The following is an 18138-nucleotide window of genomic DNA, read 5'->3' on the forward strand; positions in this document are numbered from 1 at the left end:
AGAAAAAAAAAAAAGGATAATAATGTTTATTTATGAAGCGTTTACTGTGTACCCGGCACTGAGCTAAATTCTTTAACCGCATCATGTTAATCTCCCCAACAACCCTCTGAAGGAGGTGGTGTGATTATTCTCACTTTACAGAAAAGGAAAATGAAGTCGAGGGATATTAAGTGACTTGCTCAAGGTCACTCTGCTTGTTAGCGCAGGGGTGAGGGGCGGGATTCATATACAGGTCCTTCCCACCCCCAAAGCAGTGAAAGATGCGGAGGTGAGTGCCGGCTGCGGTCCGCGCGGACGCACCAGAGCCGGCGGAGCATCCCTAGGGAGGGAGTGGGCAGTTTCCCCCGGCTCCACTCCGAGCCGGTGGTGCAGCGCCCGCCCCCGGTCGCGGGCGCAGACTGGCGGCCGCCTCCGGGCCACGTGGTGCGCGCGGCGGGCGCGTCCGAGGAGCCCGCAGCGGCTCCGGGCTCAGAGCTCTCCCGGCTTGGAGAGCGGGCGGGAGCCGGGGGCCGGGCCGGTGCGGACGGCGAGGCGGCTGAGGAGGCGCGGAGGTAGCAGGGAGGCCGGAGCTTAGCGTCCGGCGGCGTCGGGGCCGCGGCCTCGTCCCCGTCCCGGCCGCAGCCTCTTCCCTTGGCGCGTTGCTGGCACCGGGTCTCTGCGCCCAGGGCGCACGGCGGGCAGGGACGCAGTCCGGCCTCTTGGCCGCCATGGAGCCGGCCCCCTCCCGCGACCCCGAGCTGCAGCCCCAGCTCCTCGCCAACGCGTCGGAAGCCTTCCCCAGCGCCTTCCCCAGCGCGGGTGCCAACGCGTCGGGGCCGCCAGGAGCACGGAGCGCCTCGTCCCTTGCCCTGGCTATCGCCATCACCGCGCTCTACTCGGCGGTGTGCGCCGTGGGGCTCCTGGGCAACGTGCTCGTCATGTTCGGGATCGTCCGGTGAGTCCGCTGCGGGTTGGACCGCGCGGCAAGGCCCCAAGGGTGAGGGTGGGGACCGCGGGCCTGGGACCCTGACCTCGGACTCCGCACACCCGGGGTCTCTGGGCTTCCTGAAGGGGGCGCCCGGGGGCCCAGCAGAAAGAGCCCTTCCATGGCAAGGGGGACCCTGGCGTGTGTGTGTGTGTGTGTGTGTGTGTGTGCGCGCGCGCGCGCGTTTAACTAACATTGGATAATCTGTGGGCCTCCCCCTATTTCTGTGTCAGACTGTGTGGGACAGTTTGGTGACAGTTGTGTGTCTGTCACAGTTTGCGAGTGCGTGATTCTGTGTTTGTGACAGTACCGATGCGTGTTTGGACCTCCACAATCCTGGTAGTGGTGGGCAGAGATGCCCGAGGTGCGCTGGGCCTCGGGCGAGACAGCAGTGTGTGGGCTGAATATGCAGGTGAGGGCACAGGAGCGCTTGTGTATCTGCATCATGCTGACAGACGCTTACCAAGTCACATTTGGGGACCATCTGTTGGGGTTCCAGTGTTGGTGTATGTGCTTGTCTCACACTGTCAGTTGGTGATTCTCTCTGTAAGAGCGAGTGACAACGTGACTGTTGTTTCTTGTCGGACCCTGAAGCCCCCATGGGAGGAGAGCATCCAGAGTGGCTCTGGACACTTGTGTGTGCATCTGCTGAGGGGTCGCCATGGTTCCCGGGTACAGTGGGCCAGCCAGTCACTCTCTGCTTCCTTCCCCGGGGCCATCTGGTTCTGAGCTCTGGACGTGATTCAGAGAGGCCGCGGATCCTCCTCACAAATGTCCCCTCTCTCACCTCCTCTTCTCCAACAGTCTTTTTTTTTTTTTCCTGGCAAAAGCAAAAGTGATGTGGTTGGGCTGGACTGGAGTTTGTACTTTCATCTCAGGAAGTAAAGTTCTCTTCTGTGTCTCCGTTCAGTGCAGGGACCTTCTCAGAGAGTCTAAAGCATCATGGGCTTGCCCAGAAGCAGTCTTCCTGACCCAGCCCTACCAATGCAGACACGGGCAAAAGGGCTTGAAAGGAAACTCCCATCCTGGTTAACTGGAAATGGGTCATCTGTGCTGGCTGACCAAGGGACAACCCTAAACCTCTCTGGGGCCTGGTGCCACCAGACAGGGCAGAGAGCAGGGGGCAGATTGTGGATTCAGAGGCTGGAGATGTGAACTGTGGTCTTGGCCCAATTGCTGATGCCTGTCACACTGGGGGCCCTTTCTTCTCGCCCACCATCTACCCCACCTGCCTCAGTTTCCTCGTCTAGGGGATAGAGACCCAGTCTCTGTAGCTGGGACCATGAGTTCCAGAATGGGAGGTCTCTGTTGGACAGAGCACAGTACACTGGAGTGTTGTGTGGTGTTGGGGTGTTGTGGGAGCTTTGGCTTGGATGATTTCGGGGGAAGCTTTGCTCCCCCAGGAGGAGTGGAGGGCACAAGAATTTCCTGTTCTTTCAGTGACTCATCACCAGCTCCAGTGGGAAATTTTTCCCAAGCACAGGCAGGAGCAATCTTTGCTTTGTCCGTGGTTCTCCCCACTTTACCTTGGGAAGTAGTCCATGAACTGGCTCTGCCACTGGGGTAAACCGCTTGGCCTCTTTGAGCCTCAGTTTCTTCATCTATAGAATGGGGAAGTAATAGAGTCTTCTTTGACAGTGTTTTTGTGAGGTGGCACTCAGAGAGCATTATAAATGCAGCTGGCATGGTGTCTGGACCCAGTAAGTGTGAGGAGGAGGAGTAAGATTTCTCAGAAGGAGAGTGAGGGGGTGCTTTTCCTAAGGTGGGCCTGGGAGTAGCTCTGATTCCAGGAGTCCCAGGTTCCTGCACTCGTGCTCTGGGGGGCTGGGGCGGAGGTCTCAGTGCTCTGATCTGGGGAAAGCCAAGTGTCAGTGTGCTCACTTCCACCTCCAGTCTCTTTCCTGGGGCCTCTGACTGGTCGGCTGATGAGTGAACCCCCCCGCCCTACTGAGCCAGGGGAGGGCCTCTCACTTCTGAGGGTCCACTGAGGGCAGGCTCTGGGCTGCATGTGCTAGGGTGCTGCCCATCAACCTTCCCCACATCACCCTGTGTCAAATGCATCTTGCAAGCAGCATAGTGGGCCCCTTAGGTCCCTGTGTCGTGCCGACATTTCCCGGGGCAGCCATCTATGTGATCACTGGGCCCGACTGATTGAATCCTCTCCTGCAGCCTGGTAGGATAGGCATCAGCATCCCCATCATTGTCACTTCCAGTGTACAGTTGAAGAAGCCGCAATTCAGAGGGAGGCAAGGTGGCTTGTTCCCCTAGGTCCAGAACTTTTTCCAGAGCTGCCTGGGGTAGGGGACAAAGAATCGCATAGAAGGAGGGGGCGGAATCCTATCCATCCTCTTGTCCTAGGGTTCTCAGAGAATGATGGAGACAAAAGCACAGTGACTACACATGTTATTCAGCACATGTGCTTTAGGCTGCCATCCTTGGGGAGGGGAATGACAGGCCCTGGCACTTAGTCCTCCCCCACTGAAAGGGAGGCTAGGGACAGGGCAACTGTCTGGGGCTCGACTTCTGCTGGCAAAGTCCCAAGAGCAGTGTGTGTACAGTGGGGAGCCAGGATGAAGAAAACCTCCAGTGTATCCATGGTTCTTTGAGCATGCAGAGCTCAGCCCCACCAGTAAGTGAGTCAGTTGATTGGCTGAATGAATGAGTGATTGAATGGATGAATTCTGCCTGTGAGTCCTGAGCTCAGCCTACTTGGAGAGCAGGGGAGGGTTTGCAAAAATGATCCAGAAGGCCGTTGGGACAAAGAAGGAGGGAGGTGAGCGGCAGAGCTAGGGCTCTGAAGCCAGACACTGCTGCTGCTAAGTCACTTCAGTCGTGTCCGACTCTGTGTGACCCCATAGACGTCAGCCCACCAGGCTCCCCTGTCCCTGGGATTCTCCAGGCAAGAACACTGCAGTGGATTGCCATTTCCTTCTCCAATGCATGAAAGGAAAAGTGAAAGTGAAGTCGCTCAGTCGTGTCCGACTCTTCGCGACCCCATGGACTGCAGCCTACCAGGCTCCTCCGTCCATGGGATTTTCCAGGCAAGAGTACTGGAGTGGGGTGCCATTGCCTTCTCCAGAAGCCAGACACATCAATGTGCAAATCCAGAGTTCAAAGCCACTTACTTGCTGTGTATTTGGACTAGTGACTTCACCTTTCCGAAACTCATTTCTTTGCGTGTAAAGTGAATGTAACAGCAGCACATCTGGGGTGGTGGTGAGGATTAAAGGAGACATGTTGTGTCTGAGCCCTTTAAGCCCTTTGAGAACAGGGAGGGTTTCTATGTGAAGGAATGAAAAGAATTAACTCATTCAATAAAAATCCATGCTAGATGCTGAGATGTGATGGTGGGGAAGAAAATCCACCATCCCTGCCCTCATGGAGCTTAGGTCTGGGAGAAATAGACATTCGTCCACTAGTCATCCAACAGATAGAAGTTTGCAGCTGTGCTGAGGGCCATGGAAGAGTGAGCTGTGAGACCCGGGATCGGGGAGGGTCTCACCTGGTCTGGAAATTCCAGGAAGGCCTCTGAGAAGCTGAAGGGTATGGAGAGGGTAACTAAGTAAAAAGGTGAGGAACAAGGCTGACATGCATGAGGGGCTGGAAAAAAAAAGATCACAGGAAACTCAGAATCCCAGAGCACAAAGCACTCCCTGTTCCCCCATCCCAACTTCCAAGGATATGCTTGGGAAGCCTGTTCACCCTCTGGATACACAAGAGGGGCCTCTGGGAATTGCACTCTTAGCCAACAGCCTGTGGTTTCTGAAATTTCCATGAAATGTGAGCAGGAGTTTGGGGATATGTGGTCCCCAGGCAGATGCTCCCTCCCTCCCCTTGCTGGGTGAGTTCAGCCAGTGTGGGGACTTGGGGAGTCTTTACAGCAGATGCCCGACAACCCCTCCTTCCGGGTAGAGTCATGCCCTGAGCAGGGCTGGCATCTCAGAGTTCCCATTCCAGCTCTCTAGGTGGAGTGGAGTGTGAAGGGCTTAAGGATCCCCACATCTCTGATGACTCCATCTTTAGAAGTCATCAGTGATGATGCCATCTTCCCTGTATGTGGCCCAGAACTTCCTGGTTTGCCTACCCCAAATTCAGGGAGGAGAATGGAGTCGATGCTTCTCCGGTGTGGCTGCTCATCCGCCTGCCCTGTCTGCTGCCTCCTCCTCTCCCTGACCCTGGTTTGGGCGTGTTTATACCTTGCTGTGTCTCTCACCAACCCCCCACCAGGCCTCCCTGTCTCTTCATAACTCTGCCTCTTGAGCTCTTCTAGGCTGGTGTCTCTTCTGACTCTTCTTGTATCAGATGCCAGCTCTGCCACCTGCCCAGATCTTTAGCAGGCTGGATGGCTGCTCTGCCCTGCGGTTTCGTCATTTATAAAATGTGGATTGTAGCACCTGCCTAAGAGGCACCTTTGTCCTAAAGATGACAAGGTGGTGTTGCTAGAGCATTGTGTTTTGCCTCCCATCCCAGGGAGCTGCAGCACAGAGCAAGCGGGGGTGGGGGGTTGGGCTTGGCAGCCTGGTGTGGGGCAGGGTCACGACAGATGAGTGAGGCATTCTGGTTGTCCCCTCTGTCTACTGCCCAGGTGCCAGGGGTGGTTGGAACAAGTGCTCGGTGGGGGGAGCCCTGAGTTCCTGTCTTGCTCTTGGAGACCCAGCGTGAACCTCTTGCCCTCTGGTCTCCCTCCCCTCTCTTGCCTGGATTGAGGTCTTGCAGACCCTGGGGCCCTGGACCAGGAGAGATCCCAGTGAGGTGAGACAGTGCAATGGAGAAGGTCACACCAGGAGGTCAGGTGGTGCTGGTCTGCCATCCCTGCTCCACCATGTCTGGTGGCGTGGCTTTGGGAAACGGCTTAACTCTCCTGAGCCCCCTTTCTGCATTTGCAAAATTGTGGTGATCAGGATAGGCTCTTGGGAGGACTACGTGAGATCATGCATGTAAAGGTCATAGCACAGCACTGGGCACAGAGTAGGCCTTCAGCACATGCCAGATGCTGAGATTAACTGGCACCCCAGTGGCTGTTCCAGGCAGGCAGAGCTGGTGGCCATGAGATTGTCTATACTTTCCACCTTGGGTCCTTTCCTGCTTCCTGCATCATCTGCACATTTACTCATTCAACAAGCATTTGCTGATACTGATCCTGCCGGGCCTGTCCAGCTGCAGCCCCCACGGCCCAGATGCTCAGCTGAAGCCGCATCATGGGCCCTGGCTTCTGACACAGCCATGCGCCCTGGACCCCCTAGTAAGTTACAGTTCCAGGGACAATTGCAAATTTTCAGAGCTGACGGAGTCTGGAGGCACCCAGCCAGGGCAGGTGGTGTCTGTGCTGAGTCGTGATGTGGGTGGGAGCAGTGGGTTGGCTCCACAGAGAGGTGAGGATGGAGCATTCCAGGCAGGGGGAACAGCACGAGCAAAGAAATCTTCAGGAGATGATCAGAAGGCAGCACTGCAGAGGGCGGGGAAGTTCACTGTGGCTGAACGAGGAGTGCTAGAGGGCAGGGCTGGCAGCCAGGCGCCAAAGCAGGAAAGGTCTTGCAAGCGGGTGTCTGCCTCAACAGGGTTGTCAGGCGCACCTGCTGAGAGCTGAGTTGCAGCCAGGCCCTGGGGCTGGTGATGAACCACCGACTACAATCTCTGCCTTCCAAAATTCCTGGGGGAGTGGGATGCACATATTAGAGGAACTCCATGAGCCAGCCCCCGGGAATTGGAGGGAGTCATTCTGGTGGGGGCTTCGCTGGTGGCTCAGATACTGGAGCTGTTAAGTTGCCCATTCATGTCTGACTGTTTGGACTGCAGCATGCCAGCTTCCCTGTCCTTCGCCATCTCCCGGAGTTTGCTCAGACTCATGTCCATTGAGTTGGTGATGCCATCCAACCATCTCATCTTCTGTCACCCCCTTCTCTTCCTGCCTTCAATTTTTCTCAGCATCAGAGTCTTTTCCAATGAGTCAACCCGTTGCATCAGGTGGCCAAGGAATTGGAGCTTCAGCTTTAACATCAGTCCTTCCAATGAATCTTCAGAGTTAATTTCCTTTAGGATTGACTGGTTTGATCTCCTTGCAGTCCAAAGGACTCTCAAGAGTATTCTCCAACACCACAGTTCGAAAGCATCGATTCTTCGGCACTCAGCTTTCTTTATGGTCCAACTCTCACATCCATACATGACTACTGGATTTGACTATACAGACCTTTGTTGTCAAAGTGATGCCTCTGCTTTTTTAATACACTGTCTAGGTTTTGTCTTAGCTTTCCTTCCAAGAAGCAAGCATCTTCTACTTTCAAGGCTGAAGTCACCGTCCACAATGATTTTGGACCCCCATTTTTCCCCCCATCTATTTGCCATGAAGTGATGGGACTGGAACCCATGATCTCAGTTTTTTGAATATTGAGTTTTAAGCCAGCTTTTTCATTCTCCTCTTTCACCTTTCTGGGGTCAATCCCTAGGTCAGAAAGATACCCTGGAGTAGGAAATTGCAGCGCATTCTGGTTTTCTTGCCTGGAGAATTCCATGGACAGAGAAGCCTGGTGGGCTGCAGTCCAGGGCGGGTCACAAAGACTCGTACAGGACTGAGCGACTAACACTGTTACTACTATTCTGGTGCGGAGAGGGGAGGGAGAACTTAAGAGAAGCCTGGATTCAGGCCCAGCATGGCTGTATGAGGGGCTGGAGGCTGTGCTGAGGCTCGAGTTGTGAGACTGGACAGGTTCTTGGGCCCACGGTAAGGCAGCCATGCTGGGAAATGAGGGAACTTGGAGTCACAGGACATGGGGAAGAGGACTTTGGAGCAGTCTGTGCAGAATGGAGTTCAAGAGGATGAATTTGGTGTAGCGGGGCTGGATCAGGGCAGTGGAGAGCTGGATGACCTTGGGCAGGCCCTGGAAATCCTAGCCTTGGTTGTCCCTTTCAAACTGCAGTGTTGTGGGACCCGAAGAAGGCCGGAGGCTGGGCCGGATGAGCCCTGGTGAGGCAGGGAGGGCAGCTGCAGTCCTGGCCAGTGTCCCTGTGCCTCCTGGCCCTGCCCCGGGGCCCGGCTTCCTAGCCTGTTGGGTTTACTTTCTGGGGAGTGTGTATGACTCATAGGCACACCAGGGAGAAGCCGGAGGAGTCAACTTCCGCATTCCTGCCACAGGCCAGAGGCTCCTCTGAGCCACAGTGGGCCTGCAAGGGAGTGAGAGATGGGGACCAGAAGGCTCAGATGGAACAGGTGGCTCTCACAGCCAGAAAGGGGCAAACCCAGATCTTCCTGGCTCCCAAACCCCTCCAGACCCACTCTACCACTGCTGTCCGTGAGACACATGGGCAGTGGAAGCGAAGGCTGGGCCTGCCTAGTTAGAGGAGGGAGGACCAGGGCTGGGGCGGAAGGCAGATTGCTGTCTGCAAACCTCTTAGGCCTCTGCATGAGGTAACAGCACTTGAGAGCCTGGATGTCAGAGCCAGACTGATCTGGGAATCGCATTTACTAAGAGAGGGAGCTTGGGAGATACATGCATGACCTTTCTTGGCCTCAGTTTTCTCATCTGTAAAATGGGAGTAGAAATAGACCCCTGTGAGATCCCAACCCTCACAGGGTGGTTATGAGAAGCTCATGAGGCTGGATGTGAAGGAATTCAGTACAGAGCTGGAACTTGGTAAGTATGCTATACATATTTTCCGTGATTTTATCTATTTAGAAGAAGAGTGAGACTTGCATCTCATTCATTTGATTGACATTTTTTGAGCCCCAGAGGAACTAGAATTTTGGGGTGGATACTACAGGGAAACTATCAGCTCAATACTAAACATTTTCTTTTACAATAAACACAGTAACACATGTTGTTATAAGTAACACTAGTTATTTCAGAAAACACTGAGGCAGTTAAGCAGAGACAAATGTTACCAATGATCCTACCATAAAGAGAAATGCTTTGTCATTTTGATGTATTTGCTTCCCATCTCTTTCTGTGTCTCTCACTGTGTGTGTGTGTTTTAATGACATTGGAGTCATACTGTGTTGAAATAATGGGCACATCATATATAATATTTTGCTAGCAGCCTTCTCACATCGTTCAGTTCAGTCGTTCAGTCATGTCTGACTCTTTGCCACCCCTATGGACTGTAGCATGCCAGGCTTCCCTGTCCATCACCAACTCTTGGAGCTTACTCAAACTCATGTCCATCGTGTCAGTGATGCCATCCAACCATCTTATCTTCTGTTGTCCCCTTCTCCTCCTGCCTTCAATCTTTCCCAGCATCAGGGTCTTTTCCAATGAGTCAGTTCTTTGTATCAGGTGGCCAAGGTATTGGAGTTTCAGCATCAGTCCTTCCAATGAATATTCAGGACTGATTTCCTTTAGGATGGACTGGTTGGATCTCCTTGCAGTCCAAGGGACTCTCAAGAGTCTTCTCCAACACCACAGTTCAAAGCATCAATTCTTCAGTGCTCAGCTTTCTTTATAGTCCAACTCTCACATCCGTACATGACTACTGGAAAAACCATAGCTTTGACTACAGAGACCTTTGTCGGCAAAATAATATGTCTGCTTTTTAATATGCTGTCCAGGTTGGTCATAGCTTTTCTTCCAAGGAGCAAGCATTTTTTAATTTCATGGTTGTAGTCACCATCTGCAGTGATTTTGGAGCCCCCCAAAAAACAAAGTCTCACTGTTTCCATTGTTTCTCTATCTATTTGCCATGAAGTGATGGGACTGGATGCCATGATCTTAGTTTCCTGAATGTTGAGTTTTAAGCCAACTTTTTCACTCTCCTCTTTCACTTTCATCAAGAGGCTCTTTAATTCTTCTTCACTTCCTACCTTAAGGGTAGTATCATCTGCATATCTGAAGTTATTGATATTTCTCCCAGCAATCTTGATTCCAGCTTGTGCTTCATCTAGCCCAGTGTTTCGCTTGATGTTCTCTGCATTTAAGTTAAATAAACAAGGTGACAATATACAGCCTTGACATACTCCTTTCCTGATTTGGAACCAGTCTGTTGTTCCATGTCCAGTTCTAACTGTTGCTTCTTGACCTGCATACAGATTTCTCAGGAGGCAGGTCAGATGGTCTGGTGTTCCCATCTCTTGAAGAATTTTCCACAGTTTGTTGTGATCCACACAGTCAAAGGCTTTGGTTATAGTCAATAAAGTAGAAATAGATGTTTTTCTGGAACTTTCTTGCTTTTTCTGTGATTCAGTGGATGTTGGCAATTTGATCTCTGGTTCCTCTGCCTTTCCTAAATCCAGCTTGAACATCTGCAAGTTCATGGTTCACATAGTGTTGAAGCCTGGCTTGGAGAATTTTGAGCATTACTTTGCTAGCATGTGAGATGAGTGCAATTGTGCGGTAGTTTGAACGTTCTTTGGCATTGCCTTTCTTTGGGATTGGAATGAAAACTGACCTTTTCCAGTCCTGTGGCCACTGCTGAGTTTTCCAAATTTGCTTCTTTGAAGACATGATTTTATTTGGTTGTGCTGGGTCTTAGTTGAAGTACGTGATGTCTTCCATTTTCATTGGGGCATGTGGAATCTTCAGTTGCAGCACTCAAATTCCTAGTTGCAGTGTGTGGGATCTAGTTCCTTGACCAGGGAGGAAACCCGGGCCCCCTGCAGTGGGATGGCGGACCCTCAGCTCCTTGACCGCCAGGGAAGTCCCTGCAGACATGATTTTTGATAGCTGTCTTGTATGAATGTCTTTTATATGGGGGTACTTATGCTGTTTCCCATATTATGCCAATCTAAATAATGTGTCTGTGAATGTTCTTAAATCCATATGTTTGTGCACATCTCATATTATTTCCTTAAGGAATTTTCTGATAGAGCTCTTCAGGGAGGTATGGGCCACTGTGTAATACAGGGAGTTTCCTGTCCATGAAGCTGTGCAAGAGGGTTCTGGCAAACCACTATGTGGAGGCTTGGCACTGGAGATTCAGGTAGAGAAAAGACAGACAGACATAATTTCAGGCTCCTCTTCCCGCAGCTGGGACTGGAGGAAGAATGCTTCTCAGATTTCCCTTCTCCCCTTCCTGGAGGATGATGCTTGAACTTTAGAGGAAGAGGGCTGTGCAAGGGCAAGACATGATTTCATTAACGTCAGAGTCCTGGGACCTCTAAATCTAATTGGCTACCCGGAACATCATAACATGCACAGGAAGAGGGATAATCGAGGGGTAGAGCAGAAGCCAGGCTTAAATTAGCAATTTACCATCATGCAAGCTGCAGCGGCCCCATTACCAGCTGAGGGGCACAGAGTAGGACGGGGTGTCTGGGTTGTGTTCTATTGATTCAGAGCTCCCAGTGCAGCTGCAGAAATCAGCAGCTTTGTCTCTGGCCGGGGTGGGTGTGTACAGCAAGAATTTTTTCTTCTGTAACTTCCCAAGTCTTTCTTGATAAGTGGAAGGAACTCAAACTTCAGAGTCCTTTGAAGTCAAAAAGTCCCATTCAGGGCACTTCCCTGGTGGTCAGTGGCTAAGACTCCATGCTCCCAATGCAGCTGGCCCAGGTAAGCCCCATTCAACAAACATGACACAGGGAGAGGTGGAAATGGCCTCGCTGCCCTCCCCTGCAGAAGTAACCTTTTCACCAGGGCATAGAATTTTGAATCACGGATGATGATTCTCTTTACTGAATATTTATTTTGTGCCAGGCGCTCTGCTTAGATATGTGTATATATTATCCTGTTTAATCCTCACCCTATTAGTGAGTACTGTTTACCCTATTTTCTAGATGGGGAAACTCAAGGCTCAGAGAATGTTTGATATAATAACATCCTCAAAGTCCTGGAGTCAGATTGAAGTCAGGTCATTCTGATTGCAGAGCCCACACTCTTTTTTTAAATTGAAGATTCATTGGTTTACAATGTTGTGTTAATTTCTGCTATTCAGTAAAGAGATTCAGTTATATATATGTAACTGAATATATACATATGTTCTTATTTATATTCTTTTCCATTGTGGTTTATCTTAGGATATTGAATGTAGCGCCCTGTACCATGCAGTACAGTAGGACCTTGTTGTTTATCCATCCTATTTATAATGTTAATAATTTGCATATGCTAATCTTGAGTTCCCACTCCATCCTTCCCCCACGGCAGTCACAAGTCTGTTTTGTCTGTGAGTCTGTTTCTGTTTGGTAGATATGTTCATTTATTTCATATTTTAGATTCCACAGAGAAGTGGTATCCTATGGTATTTGTCTTTCCCTTTCTGATTTGTTGCACTTAGTATCACAGTCTCTAGGTCCATTTGAGTTGCTTCAAGTGGCATTATTTCATTCCTTTTTTATGGCTGAGTAACATTCCATTGTATGTATGTACCACATCTTCTTTATCCATTCATCTGTCGATGGATATTTGGAGTTTCCACGTCTTGGCTGTTGCGAATAGTAGAGCTACGTGCTTAGCCATTGCCCTGTCCTCTGCCATCTTGTATGTCAAGTTCAGCCCCTCTGATTTACCAGTGAGTAAACTGAAGCCTGGAGAGGTTCTCTGTCTTTTGAATCAGTGGCCAGTGCAGGACTGGAACTTTGCTTTCCCTCACTTACATCTCTTTCCGTGCTTGGGATTATCTGAGCCAAAGGGTGTCTGGAAACAGGAGTAGCTGGGAACGTTAAAAGTGAGTTCCTACACAGGGCAGCCCAGCCTGGGGGCCACTGACAACACAAAACGGGCCCAAAGAACCCAGTTCCCCCAGGGGCAAGGCCAGCAGCTGGTGAAGCAGCCTGTCCTTCAGAGACGGGATGCAAATCCAGGTCTGCTTCTTGTTGGCCTTCCACCCTTGGGCTCACCTCACTGAGCCTGTTTTCTCCTCTGAGAAATGGGGATGATAGAAAAACACCTGCGTGGCAGGTAAACATATATTCGGCAGCTCGTTCTAAGTACCAGGTAGGGTTCTAGGTGCTAGGTGTGCAACAATGATAAGACGCAGTCCCTGTCCTCATGGAGCTGACATTCTAGTGGCGAAAAGTTAGATGCTAAAGAAATAGATGTAAGGCCAATGGCATAGGCAATGAAATCAACTCAAGCAGGCTCAAGGAGAGAGAATGGCGGGGCTGCTGGTAAAGATGGGGAGGATGGTGGGGGACAGGGGAGGAGACCATTGAGTAGAGGCCAGTTGCTGGGAGGAGGTGTTTTAGCAGAGACAACAGTGAGAGCAAGCGTTAGGGGAAATGATGCAGGGCCTAGCGCAGGGCCTGGCCTATATTAGGAAGTTATTGGTGAGAACGATGCCTTTTGGCTGGTTGCCTGGGACTTGGAAGCAGGGGTAGGGATTAAGCCAAGGGAAAGAAGCTGCTTCTCCCAGCCAGGCCAGATGCCCCTGCAGGACAGATGGAGGTAATCTGTTTCCCTTGGTTACAAAAACTCATCCTCAAAAAAAAAAAACAAACAAAACTCATCCTCCTGAAGTGCCGGGAAATGCCCCACATTTAGTGATTTTCCATTCCTCTCGGTGAGGAGGGCAGGAGCTCACACGTGGTCACAGGGCTGCCCTGTTGGGAGGGGCAGGTGGCCCCAAGACATTTCTTCCGTGGGCTCAGGCCTGGTCATTCTGGATAAGCGAGAGGTCTACAGCAAAGCATGGCATATCGACTTGTTGGACTTAACATCAAAGATACCACTGCTGACCTTTCTCGAGGGCTGACACAGTGGGCAGCTCTGTACCGAGTGCCTCACATACATGGTCTCTTTTAATTCTCCCAGCGCTTTGACATACACGGTCCCTTGTTTCTTTCCATTTGACAGATGAGGCCACTGAGCCTCAGAGGTGGTAATTTGCTTGCTGAGGGCATCAGTGGGTAAATGGCAAAGTCAGCCTTTGAACCAAGGCCTGAGATTCCTGAAGCTCGGTCATGCAGTGCCCATGAAGGAATGTCCGTGAAGGAGGTCGAATTCAGGATACTCTCTGGTCCCAATTGTGGAAAAATGACTCTTTTGTACAGCAAGGGATTACAAGAGGCTGTGGAACGGGGTAAGTTGATTTATAGTTACGAAAATACTGAATTGCTGGGGACTTTTCTGGTGGTCCAGTGGCTAAGACGCTGCTCTCCCAGTGCAGGGGGCCTGGGTGTGATCCCTGGTCAGGGAACTAGATCCCACAGGCCGCAGCTAAGAGTTCTGCAACAAAGATCCCACAACTAAGACCCGGCACAGCCAAATAAAGAAATAAATAAAAGTAAATATTAAGACAATAAGAATAAAATAAAAGACTGAACTGTTAATAAATAAAACAAAAGTGAGACTGCTGTGTGTCGGGCAGAAGGAGGTATATATAATAAGGAATGCTCAGCATGGCCAAGGGCCTGGAGTGGGGAAGCCTGAGCTTTTCAGATCATGTGACTTTAGACCCTGGTTCTGTTCCCTCTGTGCTTCTTGACAAGCACCTCTCTGTGCTACAGGTTCCTTCTGTGAATGAAATGTATTGATACCCACTTCCCAGGGTTGGTGTGAGTCAGAGGAGACTGAGTGTGAAGTGCTCTGCACGAGGCCTGCCTTGCCCATCGCCCTCCAGGAGTGGCCCTGGGCGTGAGGTCGGTGGAGGGACAGATCAGGCAAGCTGTGTAGCGTTCATATAAGATCACTAAGGATGATAAAGTTGTGGGCATTTTTTACACTGAATTATGGGATGGGAACATTCACTTGGCAATGGCAACGACTCAAAATAATTAAGAATCCAACCAGTTAAAACTGTGGCAAAAACGAGCCTGTGCTTTGGCCGTATTACAAGGTGCCATGCTGGAAACCTTCCATGCAAAATCTCACTTAATCTTCATAGCACTTTTATGAGAAAGGAACTACTGAATATGCCTTTACAGATGATGAAGCTGAGGCTCAGAGATGTAAGACTTTTGCACGAGGACGCCAAGGTTAGAAAGTGTTTGCCTGGCCAGGCCTGCCCTCTCTCTACTGACCACTGGCCTTCATCACACTCAACCCCCTGAACAGCCTAGCATCTGGTGGTTGTCATTGTCCTTTTCGGGGTGAGGAGATGGTGGCTTCCTAGCACCAGCCTTAGCCTACATCATGGTTTTCAGGTCTGTGTCAGTCAGAACCCTACCAGAAAAAAAAAAAAGACCAGTGAGATATAGTTCAAGGAATTGGCTTATGCGACTGTGGGGTGTGGCTAGGCAAGTCTGAAATTTGTGGGCAGGTTGGCAGGCTGGCAACTCTCAGGCAAGAGCTGATGCTGTGATCCACAGGCAGAATTTCTTCTTCCTCTGGGAAGCCTTAGTTTTGCTCTTCAGGCAAAACTCATTATCATGGATAACCTCTTAAAGTCAACTGATTGTAGATGTTAATCATATCTACAAAATTCCTTCACAGCAACAACTGGATTAGGGTTTGATTAAATTTGTTGTTTAGTTGCTAAGTAGCGTCTGACTCTTTGCGACCCCATGGACTGCAGCACGCCAGGCTTCCCTGTGCTTCACTATTTCCCAGAATATGCTTAAACTCATGTCCACTGAGTCAGTGATGCCATCCAACCATCTCATCCTCTGTCACCCTCTACTCCTCCTGCCCTCAATCTTTCCCAGCATCAGGGTCTTTTCCAATGAGTTGGCTCTTTGCATCAGGTGGTCAAAGAATTGGAGCTTCAACTTCAGCATCAGTCCTTCCAATGAATCTAAAGGGTTGATTTCCTTTAGTGTTGACTAGTTTGATCTTCTTGCTGTCCAAGGGACTCTCAAGAGTCTTCTCCAACACCACAGTTTGAAAGCATCAATTCTTCACTGCTCAGCCTTCTTTATGATCCAACTCTCACATCCACACATGATTACTGGAAAAACCATAGCTTTGGCTCTATGGACCTTTGTCAGCAAAATGATGTCTCTGCCTAGATATGCTGTCTAGGTTTGTCATAGCTTTTCTTCCAAGTTGCAAACATCTTTTAATTTCATGGCTACAGTCAACAGTCTGCAGTGATTTTGGAGCCCAAGAAAATAAAATCTGTCACTGTTTCAATTTTTCCCCCATCTATTTGCCATGAAGTGATGGGGCCAGAAGCCATGATCTTAGTTTTTTGAATGTTGAGTTTTAAGCCAGCTTTTTCACTCTCCTCTTTCATCTTCATCAAAAGGCTCTTCAGTTCCTCTTTGGTTTCTGCCATTAGGGTAGTATCATCTGCATATCTGAGGTTGTTGATACTTCTCCTGGCAATCTTGATTCCAGCTTGTGATTCATCCAACCCAGCATTTTGCATGATGTGCATATAAGTTAAATAAGCAGGGTGATAATATATAGCCTTGTTGTACTCCTTTTCCAATTTTGAACTAGTCTGTTTTTCCATGTGCAGTCCTAATCATTGCTTCTTGACCTGCCTACAGATTTCTCAGGAGGCAGGTAAAGTGGTCTGGTATTCCTCTCTCTTTAAGAATTTTCCAGTTTGTTGTGATCCACACAGTCAAAGTGTTTAGTGTAGTCAGTGAAGCACAAGTAGTGAGTTTTTCTGGAACTCACTTGCTTTTTCTGTAGTCCAACGGATGTTGGCAATTTGATCTCTGGTTCCTCCGCAATATTGAGTAAGTAACTGGGCACTGTAGCCTAGCCACATAGACACATAAAATTAATGACCATCACGGGGTCAAACAGACCTGGGATTGAGTCCTGGTCGTATAACCTACTGGCTCTATGATCTTGGGCAAGTTTCTCTGCCTCTTTGAGCCTCAGAGTCCCCTGGTCTGCTAAATGCAGTGACAGTGTTCACCAGAGTAATTTGTCATGAGGATTAAGTGCAGTGATGGAAATCAAGTACCTTCATCCAGTGCCTGTCATATAGGAAGAGGGGAGACACACACAAACATCAGTGGTCTTGAATTGGGCATTTTCTGGCTGTAGTGTAATCGCACGTTCCGGTGCTTGTCTTCCCTTTTACACTGGTGGCTCTTGGAGGGCAGGGACTGCATCCCATTCATCTTCTATCCTGTTTCCTAGCTCAATCCCTGGCTCTGAGGAGGCTTCACTGAGTGTTTCTTAAATATCTAATTGGCACTTTGTTAATGAGACTCCCTCTGAGGGGCTGGGATGTATAAGAAAACTCTCCCAACGACAAGACAAGAGGGAAAGAAGATGTGCAGGAACCTCAGACTTCTGTTTGCTCTACAGTAACACCCCTTCCTTTTCAGCTTCGTAGGGCTTCCCTTGTGGCTCAGCTGGTAAAGAATCCGCCTGCAATGCAGGAGACCTGGGTTTGATCCCTGGGTTGGGAAGATCCCCTGGAGAAGGGAACAGCTACCCGCTCCTGTATTCTGACCTGGAGAATTCCATGGACTTTATAGTCCTTGGGGTTGAAAAGAATTGGACACGACTGAGTGACTTTCACTTTCACTTTTCACTTTCTGCTTAGTAAGTCTCTCCTCCAGGGAGCCTTCTCTGATGCCTCCTCCGTGTTCCCACAGTGTCCAGCACATGCCGCATCAGAGACCCATACAGTTTTCAAACCCCTGATCACTCATTCCTGTCTCCCCAGATGAGGGGGTGCAGTGAGCATCCTTTGGAGCCCCAGTCTAGGGTCTGATACTCAGGTAAGCATATCAGTAGGTGTTTGCAGGACGGACATGTTCTATTTCCAGAGACCCATGGGCTGATACGTCACATCTAAGGAAATCTGCCTCTGGGGCAGTGTCCAGCTGCCTCATCCGCTGGTCCAGTCATCGTTACGCCAGAAGCAGAGCCAGAGTGGAGACGAGTTTCTCTTCCCTGCCTCCCATGGGTGTGTTGTGGTTCTTGAACTGAACCGAACAAGGTGCCTGCCCTGTTTATTGCTGAGTGCTCTCTGGAGGCCACCCCACCCCCCTCACTCATGTGCAGCTCAGGAGCCTTGTATTTCTATGTTCCAGCCTTTAATCTTCTCTTTCGACACGCTTGCTGGGCCTCGTTGTCATTAACCACTTTGCTTCCTCAGGCTTTGCCAAAACTGAGATAACTAACTAGTTTCTGGCTACTCGCCACTCAGATGGTGGGCAGGTCATAGCTTGCTGCCCTCCCTGCCCACCCCAACTTGTTTTGCCAGTGGGAAGAGCAAGCACCCCTTGTTTACAAATACAGGGAGCCTCAGCTGGACCGCTGGGTGGCCGTTGCTTTATTTAAGCTGTTCATCCCCCAGCGTGGGCACAGCCTTTGGGATCACCACTGTAGCTATGCCTTGGTTTCTTCATTTGTAAAACAAAGGGATTGAACTTGACCAACTGAGAGAAGATGGGGTAGAGG

The 18138-nt window shown here is 50.2% G+C and overlaps 1 protein-coding gene across 1 annotated transcript in view; it reads left to right on the top strand.

Annotated features, from left to right (window-relative positions):
• The first annotated feature begins 414 nt into the window (after window positions 1-414).
• The window catches only part of OPRD1 (opioid receptor delta 1), a 46524-nt gene continuing 28800 nt past the window's right edge, over window positions 415-18138 (top strand). The window contains exon 1 of the mRNA XM_070384228.1: window positions 415-934. Within this exon, the coding sequence (XP_070240329.1) occupies window positions 708-934 (227 nt within the window). The 5' untranslated portion in view covers window positions 415-707. The remainder of the gene's footprint in view (window positions 935-18138) is intronic.

Source organism: Bos mutus, chromosome 2, assembly GCF_027580195.1.
Source record: "Bos mutus isolate GX-2022 chromosome 2, NWIPB_WYAK_1.1, whole genome shotgun sequence".
Taxonomy (NCBI): Eukaryota; Metazoa; Chordata; class Mammalia; order Artiodactyla; family Bovidae; genus Bos; species Bos mutus.